The sequence below is a fragment of the Chrysemys picta genome, chromosome 8 (assembly GCF_011386835.1).
Source record: "Chrysemys picta bellii isolate R12L10 chromosome 8, ASM1138683v2, whole genome shotgun sequence".
Classification (NCBI taxonomy): domain Eukaryota; kingdom Metazoa; phylum Chordata; order Testudines; family Emydidae; genus Chrysemys; species Chrysemys picta.
In genome coordinates, this window is record NC_088798.1 from 57,439,417 (window position 1) to 57,452,697 (window position 13,281).

At 42.2% G+C, this 13,281-nt stretch overlaps 1 protein-coding gene across 4 annotated transcripts in view; it reads right to left on the bottom strand.

The window, feature by feature from the left end:
• Window positions 1–316: 316 nt before the first annotated feature.
• TDRD5 (tudor domain containing 5) overlaps window positions 317–13,281 on the bottom strand; it is a 41,044-nt gene continuing 28,079 nt past the window's right edge. For 3 of the 4 annotated variants that reach the window (XM_065555656.1, XM_065555657.1, XM_042851316.2), the window contains 9 exons: window positions 12,629–12,841; window positions 11,939–12,005; window positions 10,624–10,824; window positions 8,809–8,964; window positions 6,724–6,897; window positions 5,181–5,390; window positions 4,660–4,815; window positions 1,665–1,881; window positions 317–868 (listed from right to left, as the gene is read on the bottom strand). In XM_065555656.1, the coding sequence (XP_065411728.1) occupies window positions 612–868; window positions 1,665–1,881; window positions 4,660–4,815; window positions 5,181–5,390; window positions 6,724–6,897; window positions 8,809–8,964; window positions 10,624–10,824; window positions 11,939–12,005; window positions 12,629–12,841 (1,651 nt within the window). In that variant the 3' untranslated portion in view covers window positions 317–611. The remainder of the gene's footprint in view (window positions 869–1,664; window positions 1,882–4,659; window positions 4,816–5,180; window positions 5,391–6,723; window positions 6,898–8,808; window positions 8,965–10,623; window positions 10,825–11,938; window positions 12,006–12,628; window positions 12,842–13,281) is intronic. The other variant, XM_024103813.3, reaches the window with a different exon arrangement.

Consider the following 13,281-nt stretch of genomic DNA (forward strand, 5'->3'; position numbering starts at 1 on the left):
AAGTCAGGCCATCTAGTCAGTGTTAGTCTCTAAGGTGCCACAAATACTCCTGTTCTTGATGTGACCAGTAGTTGTACTACCAAGAAAAGGATTATGTGATGGATCCATTGCATTTAAAAAATCCTTACTCACAATAAGTCATAAGTTGCGACGCTCAAGGCAATACCTGTTTGAGGGGAAGTGGTTTAGGGGTGAGTGGAAAGAGAGTTTTTTTGTTTGTTTTTAAGATGGTCTGTTTCTAACATGCCAAATCTGACCCATTTCCTTCCTCCACCTTTTGGAGACTGTTTATACGCACAACACAACAACATTGAAACACAATTCAAACCACTATATTAAAAAGAACAGTCATTACACAGCAGTACAATAGAAGGAATATAACCATCTCCACCGAAAATAAAAGCAACATTTATCCTATACACACAGGCATGTCCAAGGAGACCCTAGGCTCTAGTTATCAGGAAGATGAGCATCTCTTATGCCAAAGAGAAATGGCACAGGAGGACCAGCCCCTCAAAGAGCATCTGCTTTGTTTCTCCATCTTGTCTGATGCAGTACAAGTGGATTAGACTTCTTTCTTGAGAAACCAGACAGCTTGGGGTTCCTCCTCCTCATGTCTCCAACTTTCTCCGGACAGCGAACCAGTGAAAAAGGCCACTGGAGGTGGCCAAGCGTGCAGCAGCTCCCAATGCTGCGGTAGGCGAGCTGCGAGGGACGTAGAGCTTCTGGGACACCTGGAGCTCAGCAGCTAGGATCAGGGAATTCTGATCCTCAGCCCCTCGGGTAGTGCAGCTGTTACTGCTACTCAGCGGGATAACTTGGGTCCTCAAGGGGTCCTCATTCTTTACCTTCTCTGGAATGACTTCCCCTGCATAGCAAATGAGAAGGGTGAAAGGATGGTCTAATGGATAGGGCACTGGACTGGAACCCAGAAGAACTGGATTCTCAGCTCTACTACAGACATACTATGCAACCTTGGGTGAGTCACTTATTTTATCCTGTAAAATGGGGATAAATATTTCATTACCTCAAAGGGGTGTTGTGAAGTTAAAATCAATTTATGTTTCAGAGGACAGACACAGGGGAGCTAAGAGGGCTTTAGAAAGAACAAGGGCTTCACTATCTCTCATTTTCCATGGTCTTACATGGAATCCCTTAAATGCCAGGAGATGAGAGTCCATTTAATATTTGGAAATTCTAACATTTGAAACAGACAGGCAAAAATATTTAGGATAAGGGCTGGACAAAGGTAACAGAAGAAAAATATCTGGATAAGGCAGGGAAATGAACCAAGAGAGGAATAAACCTCAATTCAAGTTCATCTCCATGAAATACTTATGAATCCACTTCTCTGCACATGGGGCCAGCCTGAAGTATTGCATCAATCCACAGTCACTGTTATTGCCATCTGTCCACTGCACCAAGAAGCCAAGATTCAAGGTCTCCATTTGCATACACCAGTGCCCTAGCCCCAGGATTCCTGAGCCCAGCTTCTGGCTGTAACGGACTTCAGACCATACCAAGAAACATCCACCAGTGCCATTAACATAGTACCAGGATCGCAGCGCTAGGGCCAGCATTCAAACTGGGTAGTGGAATGCACATACTAATACCCCTTCAGTCTTCACACATCCTAAAAAACCACTCAGACAAATCCACAGTACCATTCTGCTTCTCCAAAGATACAGGTGCTGTTGTAAGTGAGGCAGAAACAGCTGGTGCTGTAAGAAGCTGGACCTTGTTAGGAGATATTTTGTTCGGATCAGTCTCCAGTTGGCTAGGCTCTGCTGAGGGCTGGGAACAGCTTAGGGAGACACAAAACTCTTCCAGTGACTTGGACAAAATAGCAGGATCTGATAAATCTCCAAGAGAGGCTGGTGTCTGCAATCAAATATAAAACAGAGCAGAGAGCGAGGTTAGTGCACCCACAATTCATCAACTGTCCTGGTCACCATATAGTTAAGCATCCAGACATATCTGGAAAGGAATTCTAGCAACTGCGTTTATTTTTAATTATTGTTTTTGGCCAATTGCACAAAATCAGGGCCAGAGAGCAGCACCTCCTCCACATTCTCCAAGAAGGGCGGCTGCTTATTGCAACATACAAAATTCCATCTCTGCTCATGTCTTAATAAGTTATTAATGGTCTGCTGTAAAAAAGCCTCATAATTCTTGAGCTGAGAGAGGCCCCCAGGCACAGCAAGACTGACAATGACAGAGTGAGCACAAGGGAGTTTGGACTGAGGTTGAGTATGCTGCTCAATCAATTTTTAGTTGAATAAAACCTTAGCTTCTAGTTTAATTCACAGATCTGTACTGGGACTGATGTTTGTATTTACTAATTTACTGGAAAAGGGGAGGATAGGAAAAAACTTCAAGAACTTTCTAACTATAAAGATGAGTTAATGCACTTGCAGAGGCTACCTAGGGAGGCTGCAGAATCCCCATCCTTGGAGGCTTTTAAGAACAGGTTAGAAAAGCATCTGTAAGTGATGGTCTAGGTATACTTAATCCTGCCTCAGCATGGCAGGATGGACTAGATGACCTCGAGATCCCCACATTTCTATGAACTGTAAAATGACAACATTTACAGTAGAAACAAAATTGTTTAAGATAGTTACGGCTAGACATGACTGTGGGGAGCTCCTGAAATAGTAAACAAACTAGGAAGTATATACACACACACACACATACATATATACATTATATATATATACATACATACATACACACACACACACACACACACACACACACACACACACACACATACATATATTATAGACAAAGGAAATTCAGTGTTGACAAATGCAAGTTAATGCACATTTGGAAAGAATAATTTGAACTAACTGACATTGCTCGGTTGCAAATTAACCAACCACTTGGGAAAGACATGGCCATTGATGTTAATAGCTCAATGGAAACCTCTGCTCAAATATGCAGCAGTCAACGTATGAGAACAATCCACAGTGAACTGAGATAAAGTACAAAAGATAGAAACCCTCAGGCTCCAGACACAAGCCAACTACTAACTGATGGGGGACTAGGAAGAATCTTCTCCTAAGGGAAGTTTTTTCCATAATTGTCATTTACAGAGTTTCTTGTACCTTCTTCTTAAGTACCTGACCGGGATCACTGTCAGACAAGATCCTGGACTAGATGAACTGTTCTGCTCTAGTAGGGAGATTCCTAGGCTCCTAAAGCCACATGATCAGCTGTCTAATAGTTGTGTAGTTATGTCTGAGTCAGTACATGAGGAATTCTGCATTCTCACATCATCCATTCTGATCTCCCCTTCTCTTCTCCCCACCTCTGCTTGCACAAGCTATGTTGTCTGCTCTTCTCTCATTACCTTAGTGCCACTTTCCTCACCCCAACCTCTTTGCTCTCACAAAGCCTCACCCCATCTCCATCCCAGGAAGGCCCATCTTTCCTACCCCTCATTTCTTCCAGCTCTTCCCTTGATCCTCTCAAATCTGGTTTTTGATACCCCACTAGAACGGTGCTCATCATGGTCACTAACCACCTCTTCCTTGCAGTTAATGAGCTGTAATAATGCACAAAAAACTTGTAGGTATTTGATCATTCCTGATCCCTCTGCTGCCATCAACACTAGAACAATCTATGCCCCTCCACTATTCCTTCCTTTTGTCCATCCCAAACTCTGCATTCATAAATGGTCATGTTAACTTATACCATTAGATAGTCATTATTTATTATCACCATCTAAGTATCAGCACTCACTTTGTGCCCCACATGTCCCACAAATGATCCTCCCCAACCTTACTATTAAGAATCCTGACTTCAATCCCCTAACTCATCAAGCAGTAAGAGGCATTGGCAATATTGACTAAGCCGCTTCAAATAAATTCAGCCATAGACGCACTTTTAAAGTTGTTAACATAGAGCCTGCTCCTCCTCCCACTGAAGTTATCTGTAAAACTCCCGCTGAGTTCCCTGATGCAAGATCAGGTTCAGTGTGAACCTACACTGAGTAGATTTTACAGTTTTCCCACCTACAACAGAACTGGTCACACCAAGAGTATGCCAGGGGAAAACAAACAGCCAGGGAGTCTCTGTGGAAGCTGACAAGCACTCTCCACTATCAGGCCCAAGCATTACACTAATATAAAGCTGCTGAGTCTGGAATGCTAACTACATTTATATATTATAAAGATTCTTTTCTGGGTTCTTTCATTGCCACATGAAAAGGAAGGGTCAACACTGTTGACTAGAGACACGTAGCGCATACAGGAGATATGTACGCTTCCCCCCAGAGTTCTGTAAGAGAATCTAGATTTACCTGGAACCATTCAACTCACTCCTGCAAATCAGTCTCTATTAGCAGAGACTGCCAATCATACCAAAGCATGGCATAGTTCTCTGATACAAAGATACTGAATTAGGAGGAGACATTACATTTTGTTTCACGTTACTTGCTATAATTGGATTAATTTGGGAGGCACTCAGACAAACTGGTGGTGGGCACAAATATAAGAACCTAGACGCAGAGGTAGGTAGATTATCTTAAAACAGTTGTGCCTCATTTGGACTAAAATTTCAATTTAATAAAGAGCAAAAAAAATATTTCCAGGAATATTAAAATAATTTAAAAAACAAAATTACACCACTATACCGGGCCAGAAAATGTGTACTTACCTTCAGCCCCCCGGTGGGCTCCAGGACTTCTCCCAGAACCAGTGTCTCCTCGATTGGGTATTTTGACTTTTCAACTGCTGTCCTTGTCATGTTCACATGATCCAAAAGTGGCCACACATCATCCCAAGTCTCTTCAGCAGCAGCAAAATGTCCTACCTAAGACACCCAGTACAGTGGGTATGGAGAGGAGAAAAAGCGGGAAGGGAAGAAATATATGGAAAATCTGGAAAAAATTGCAACCGAGAGAAATAGCATTAAAGGATCAAATTATTTAACCCTTAATTGAGAGTGGACTTAAACCTCTCATTTTATTTCCAAACAAAAAAAAACTTTTCAGGCACACAAAAACTTGAAGTTGTGTTGGTGTAGGAGGCCAGCAAGATAGGGTTTTGGCCAGGTTTCCCCATTAAATCAGCATATGCGGCCTACTGTGCATCATGCACAAAAATGTTTAAATCCCTTAAGATGTCACAATGGGGCATTTGTCCATTTCCCTCCCTCCACGAAAGATTAAAAGTAACCTGTTGCAGCTGCTCTTTGCTTTGCAGGCTCTGATTCCTTCCTTCATGGCTGGAGGTCTGGCTGGAAGATATCATAGTATCCAATTGCAAGGTGTCATGGCCAATACCAGTCTGCTTCTCTAAGATTTGCAGAGGCAACCAATTTTCATCCCAGATGTCTGCGATCACAGACACCGGCTCTAGGTATGGCATCTCCAGATGAGGACTTTCCTTTAAAAAAAAAAAAAAAAAAAAATACGCAACTAACTCAAGTTGATATTCTATAAGACTATGTGAAGAAACCAGAAACCATTTAATGAAGGGCAGAGAGTGGAACTCATCTCTCCTTATCCTTGTCCACCTTTCCATTTTCTTAATACCTGCAGCCCCCTCTTATTTAGCCTCAAGAGTTCAGTGAGGTTTGATAGTTACAGTGGATACCGCTTAATAGCAATCCTAATATTAACAACTTCCAGTTAATAGGAACATATGGCTAGGAACCAATCCCATCCCACTGACTTTAAAGTTCATGAGACTTGGATTTTGGCAACAGGCATGTCGCTTATGGCAACTTTTTGAGATGCCTTCCCAGGCTACAGACCCACAAGTTTGCCTGCAGTTGGGAGAGGAGGGTACAGACAGGGCAGCAGCTGGCTTCCACAGTTGCCATTTATCTGACGGTTGCTAGTAAGCACAAGGAAGGCTTGCGGGGCTGCAGCCAGGGAAGGATGCACTGGGACATGCTAAGCCTGGTCCCCCAGTGCCAGGCCAGGGTGCTCAGCATGTCCCAGTGCATCCGTCCCTGGTTGCAGCCCCGCAAGCCTTCCCTCCTCTTACTAGCAACCTTCAGATAAATGACAACTTTTTACTGGGAACCGAGTGGTTGCTAATAAATGGAATCTACTGTACTTTAAAAATAGACAGAAAAGTAATTGCATGTTTAAGTCTGGAAGATTGTAATACAGCACACACTAGCAGCATTGCCGCAACACCATTCTTTGTCCTAAGATATGGAGTTCCAGCATTTTGCTCCTTTCTGTGGATGAACGGAATACTCTGACATATAGAATCTGGTTTCTTGGGAGGTTCAATTCCACTGTTTTCTTTTGCTTGCATTTAAACAAAATGTATGCTAGTCAGTTAACACTTATTTGCTTAAGAGCATTCTTCTCCACTAACACTAGTTCATATTGTCATCCACAAGTCTGCAAAATTTCATTGCCAAAAACTGTTCCTATCCTAATACCTCGCCACCACCTATAAGTATAAAGATTAACAATCTTTGCAAACATCTCTTGAACAATATTTAAAGTTTGCAGTTTTATTACAGCAGTTTTAAGTTGTCACCAACACTTGATTCCTCTGGGGAGCTCCTTTCTATGTCTTATTCTTCCTTACCCTTCACTGCGGTAAACACGTTTGCAAAATGCTTTTTGGAATTTCCCTAATCTTACTGTCAGCTGCAAGCTGATTAAGGGACAGTCTCAGCTCAACCTCAATTAAGTTATTCAGTACTGGGGAAAAAAAAAAAAAAAAAAAAAAAAAAAAAAAAAAACAACCTCACCTGCATTCCCAGTTTTGGATTTCTGGGCTCTCCATTTGGACTTTCCTGGGAATTTTTGTAGTTTTTGCCTTGTGAGTCCCATGAAGGGAGAGAAGAATTCACAGAGCAGGCATGTTCTTGTACCCTTCCTTCAGGTTCTAAGCACACTGCATCCTTCTGGTCAACCTGAGATCTCTAGAAAGAGAACAGCAACTTTATTTCAGCTCGACTGTACATGCTGCCTTTTTTTTTTTTTTTTTTAATTCTGATTTTAAAAGATTTATTGTATACGACACAAATTACTATACAAAAATATGTAGAGCCATCCACCCAGTGAACCAAGGACTCACCTATAACATCTATTATTTAAAAAGAGCATAAGCAAAAGTAGTAAGGTACAATTCTGTACAGTACATATGCAATATTTATATTGTGCGAGATAATTAGCTATGAGATTCCAAATGCAGACACACAGCTCTCATTCTGCTTGAGAACAGAGCATGATCATTTGTTATTTGTATTATGGTAACACCTATAGGCCCCAATAAAGATGGGGGTCATTGTGCTAGGCACTGTGCACAGTGTTTAAAACAGGATGCTTAGATTTTAGATTTGTTACACTAGTTTTAAATTAGTTATATTATGAGAGATATTAAAAATGGTTCCAATAATACTCAGGTCAAGGAACAATGCAACATCTGGGCACCACATTTTAGGAAAGATGTGGACAAATTAGAGAAAGTCCAGAGAAGAGCAACAAAAATGATTAAAAGTCTAGAAAACATGACCTATGAGGGAAGATTGAAAAAAAATTGGGTTTGTTTAGTCTGGAGAAGAGAAGACAGAGGGGACATGATAGCAGTTTTTAAGTACATAAAAGATTGTTACAAGGAAGAAGGAGAAAAATTGTTCTCCTTAACCTCCGAGGATAGGACAAGAAGCAATGGGCTTAAATTGCAGCCAGGGCAGTTTAGGTTGGATATTAGGAAAAACTTCCTAACTGTCAGGGCAGTTAAGCACTGAAATAAATTGCCTTGGGAGGTTATGGAATATCCTTCACTGGATATTTTTAAGAGCAGGTTAGACAATTACCTGTCAGGTATGGTCTAGATCAGCATTTCTCAAACTAGGGTCCACAAAATGGGGTCCCCGGGCCCTGCTGATCAACTCCTCCTCCACCCTCCCAGGAGGGGGGACAGGATGCACTCGGGGGAGGGGACGGAATCATGTCCAGGGCCATCACCCCACTGATCAACTCCTCCCCCGCCCTCCCAGTACTCCTGCATGCCAGGGAACAACTGTTCCCTGGTGTGCAGGAGGCACTGGGAGGGCGGGGGAGGAGCAGGGACGGGGCGCGTTCGGGGAAGGGGGTGGAAAGAGGTGTAGGGTTGGGGTGGAGCCTTGGGGGAAGGGGTGAAGTGGGGGCAGGGCCTGGGGCTGACCAGGGAGCTTGGGGGTCCACAAAAAATTTTAAATCAAAATGGGAGTTCTTGGGTTGCTAAAGTTCCCATGCCCAAAAACTGCTTTTCATGTTTTTTTTTTGTTTTTGTTTTTTTTTTTTAACAAACTAAATTTAGGATGAACAAGCCAAATTTTAATAGCAATAAGCCATGCCAGGGTGTTTATTAGGTGGATTATGGCGTGCTTCTCTGACGGCTGAATCCTACACACCCAAAAATGCAATTAATGCTGCTCCACTGCAACTGCACACGAACAGATAAGAGGAAAGCAAGTGAAGACACAGGAGATGAGAAAGGGAAAAGTCTGAAGTCAAGGCTGATTCCAAGATACAATATCTGAACTCAAGAGCCAAGTAAAGGTCTAAGTAGAACACGCATCTCAGAGCAAAGAGGACTCTATACCTAGAAGTTTATGGAGTACCCAAGAGCTGTCAAGAGACCAGACAAGCAGGAAGGAAAATAAAAGATGAGGGCAAGCATGAGATGAGATATTTGTGTCCCATCTGAAACATTTTTATTCTTATGGCACCTGTTTGCTTTTTTATGCCACAGGGTTAAAACACAGTGTACCAACCCACCAGAGTCTCCCAACACAACAGCTGTTTTTCATCTGGTCTTAGACACAGAAGAGCTAAAAACCTCGCACCTGGACATATGGTTCACTCTCATTCAGCTCTGGATTCGCTGCCCTGCTGACTTCACAGAAAGATTCCTGTTCCTGTAAGGGAAGGTCTGACCCTGATGATCCATCATTTGGACTGGGCTGCAGAAACAATTCTGAGGGGTTCAGTTCTATGAACCCCTATTAAAAATAAAATACAGTACAGTCAATAAAGTGTGTTGTAATTAACAGAAAATGAAGAAAAAAAACTAGAGCAAGATTTTGAAATGGTTTTCAAACTGCAGCAACCTGCTACCCAACTGAGTGGGAGCTAGCTTGAGAGCCATCTGGACGCTGGCAGAGTCTGCCTTGTTGCAAAAGTTAAAATGCTTTTCCACAGTGACAAAACTACTCATCAAATGATATCTAGACACAGCACATGCCAAAATGGCAAGACTTCTTGCCACAAGATTTACTGTGCAGCGTACTGATTAAAGCAAAGGACACAAGGCCCCTGGGTTTTGCCTGTTACGGATATTTGAAATGGTGGGATTTTGTTTATAGTTCTTGGTAAAACAGTGCTGACTCACTTTCAAATCATGGTGTTGGCTGTTCTTACTTATATTATAATTATACATTTTTACCGCACTGTTTAACAGCCTAGGCCCCTTTCTAAACTATAATGTGGTGCTGGAGCCTAATCCATTTAGTGTGGAACTGTAGCATAGGCCAATGTACACTTACCGGGGGGGGGGGGGGGGGGGGGGGGGAAGAGAAATCACACTGGCATCTTTATATCTAGATCTGTGTATAAACTCAGTATGCTGTAACTGGGTTTCAGTGGTCAGTGCAGACAAGGTTGGAGATTTACCTCTTGTAATTCACCTTATGCTTCAAACAAATCCGCTAATTACAGCTAAATCACCCGAGATTGAGATTTCCAGAGCAAAAGTACCAAAACCACATAACAGTTTGAGTTCTTTCATTAACAAAAATAAATAAACACAAAGCAGAAGACTTCCAAGCAGACTTCAAACTAGACAGTAAAACCTCATCAATTTCAAAGATATAGAACTAAATGTTCTGAGCTAATCTTGTGCTGTTAAAAATGAAAAACTGACAGAACTGGTGAGAGTCAGGCATAGAAAAGGCAAGTATCTTATAGGCAGTTGCACCTGTGTACCTTAATCCTGCTCTGTAACACAGGCTCTTCACTACTATCCCAGTTCTGGGCTGCTGTTGAGAATGTCTACAGTTCTCAATCTATTTTTTCCATATTTATATAAGGTCCCTATCCACACTACATGAATATACAATAAATGATAATAAAATATCCACATTAAGAATCTCCTAAACCTGTGTTAGCAAATGTAACCAAAAGAATCCTCTCTGTAACATCAATGGAGCCATGGCAGCTTTTAGAACAACTGCGCAGCAGAGATGAAAGTGCACATGAACCTTGAAGCATTACACAGTGGTGGTTTGGTGATGAAGTTCAAATCCCTGCTGGGGATTGGTCCTGCTTTGAGCAGGGGGTTGGACTAGATGACCTCCTGAGGTCCCTTCCAACCCTGATATTCTATGATTCTATGTCTAATTGTGCTCAGGCTGTGAAAACCCCGTTTCTTAAGATAAATGTGAACTTAAGCTTTATGAGATAAAGGACTATTGTATTAATATACTGCACCAATGGACTCTTCTCTTTGGGAGGAGTGAAATTTTAAGGTGCACTGGAAGTTCCTGTTGCGTTTCCTTTTTGTTAAGAGTAAAATTTCCATGTTACATAATCCAAATTCCACTATATTACAGCCCCTTCCTTGAACAGTCTTCCTCAAACTCGCCACCTCTGCCCTTCTTCACCTTGGAGGGAATATTTTCTGTGCAAATGACAGCATGGCCCTCTGCTCTCAAGATCTGATGGATGTAGATATCTTCATCAGACGTAGTGTCACACAGGAAGAGGTGAAGAATACCGTTCACATATTCATCCACCACTCCCACCAGTGGCTTCAGGTTACACAGCTTCCAGAACTGGAGAATGGCATTGGTGGTCCAATGCCCCTTGAAGAAAGAGAGATAAACAGGTTACTACAAAATAGCCCATCGGCAGCCATATGATGCTTATTCTCATTCCTAGAAAGTTTGGTGTGGATGCAAAGGGAGAAGGCAAGCTAGATTCAGGGGCAAAACCGGGCAAGGCTTAGCTGAAGTAAGTGTAATAAGGATGCACCAGACACGCAAAATGCACCAAACTGAACCTGACAAGGTTACCAACACTCAATTAAGTTAAACTACTCAAAATGTACAAAGGCTGCAAAGCTGGAGTTACCTCTGGGAAGCCATTTGCACTTTAAGCTCTTATTTTTCCATGACTGAAACTGTGTGGCCAGCTCCTGAAGTTTTATCAGGAGTCTTCCAATACATGGTGCTTTGCTGCACCCCTCGGCTCCTGGAGTCACGTGATTAAAGGAGAATTTCAGCTTTCATTTATAAAAAAAAAAAAGTTTCTAGCCCTTATGGTTCTGAAGAAAAGCTTGAAAATGTGAACCTAAATGCTTAGAATGTGAAGAAAATAAAAGGAACCCAAAATGTATTATTGTTAGAAAGCCTTTCCTCCCTTTGGAGTTGTTTCACATACTTCTCACCCCAGACAGATTTTTTTGTTCTGAGAAAGTCTGATGGAAATTTATTCATCTATTTTGAAGTTAGAGTGGAAAGGAAGTCCGGGATCCTGCTGTAACGGGTGATGGGCTGACTCTAAAGAGGGTCCTGGCCAGTCCCCACTTGTGAAGGAAGTTTTGAGTAACGTGGGTCACTCAAGTAAAGCAAATATTTAAAGCAGAGAAAGCTGGGCTGGATTTCCCAAGGCTCCAGAAGGGTCACAGAGGACTCAGGGCAGAGAAAACTTATTCAATGGCATAATGAATACCTCTACAGGTGCTGTCCATTTGTAGACAGAATGCAAACAAGCATGTTATGAATATTCAGAAAGGGAGCAATGATAGGTTGACAGACAACAGCAAAACTCCCATGAACTTTGGTGGGAATCGGATCAGGTCCAGAGATTGTCAGCATCAATATTACTCAGTTTATTTCAAGTAGGCAAGAGGCCAATGTTTACCGCAAAGTCCCATTATATATATACACAAGTGAAAAACTGTATGTGGATACATACCTCTATGGGTTTCACCCATGCCAAGGAACAAGGGATAGCTTGGGCAGGAAGTTTCGAATAGCAGCACCTGCAACAGGAATCAAATCCATCATTTCATCATACACCAAGAGTTAAAAATATGGATGGTACAAGATTCCGTGAGCCATTTAGCCTCTTGACCTTCAACTCCAACAGCCACCTCATAGATTTATTTTTTTTAAATTAATGTTATATGCTTGTGAAAGATGCCAGATGAACAGCCCTGGCAACCAACATCCTGCATCCAAAGAATGGGTACAGCACAGACAACAGCAGTGCCAGTTCCCGCACACTGCCCCATGCCAAATATATCTCACCCCTGCAACTCATTAAACAAAAGAACGATAGTTATGACTTTTGGTCCAATCAGTGCTAAAGCCCCCATGTAGAGCGGCAGATGAGACAGGAGAACAGACTAAACAGTGCAGAGGCTGGGAAAGGAGGAAGATGAAAAAAAGCTCTCTTCCCTCCACTCCAACCAACGCAAGATAAGGACAACGGATGCTTTATGTTCACCCCAGAATAAATGACAACTCCAAATATGTCTAGAAAACACTGAATTCTACTGACAGTGTTTATGCAGCTTTACCCAAAGGGAGTGAAGGTAGGGCAAGTTGCAGGAGAGAAGTTAAGATTTGGCAGCACTTTGCCAGAATACCGCAATTAACTTACTTGAGGAATCTCAGGCAAGACTTCTGGACAGTCCTCAGATTTCCAAAGTCTGGGAAGAACACCTCCACCTCCTGTTCGCTGAGCACCCGGTGGATGATGACTCGGTACCACCATTTGTCCTCCGAAATCCTAACACAGCAAAGATGGCCAGGCTGGACGAAGGCCTCCGGCATGACATAACGGTCAGAAACGTTTTTATTTGAATAGCATCGTCTGCAAGAAACCACAGAAAAAGGTAGTGCCCAGCAGGAAGCAGTATAGAGAGAACTCCATAGGTACTGCAGTACAGCGTTGCTTCCTTGTTTTCCTTTAAACCTCTCTTTGATATGAGCTTTCAAGGAGCCTTATGGTAAAACATCAACTCTGAAAACTGTTCTCAGCTCTAACTTAAGATCTAGGAACAGCAATGCAGAGGAAGATCTTCCTTAACAGTGAAGGTGGCCCTTCCATATCATGCTCTTATACCACATGGGTAGAGTACACATGTACTTTAAACATTTACGATGAACACAGCCAATTCAAAGGCTTAGAGTATAAAGCACATACAGGGATTTTACTAGCCTTCCAGAAAATACAGTAGGTGCAGTTGTGACACACTGTACTTCAAAGTAGCACCCTGCAATCCCCATATTCATCGATAGTATATGGTTGTG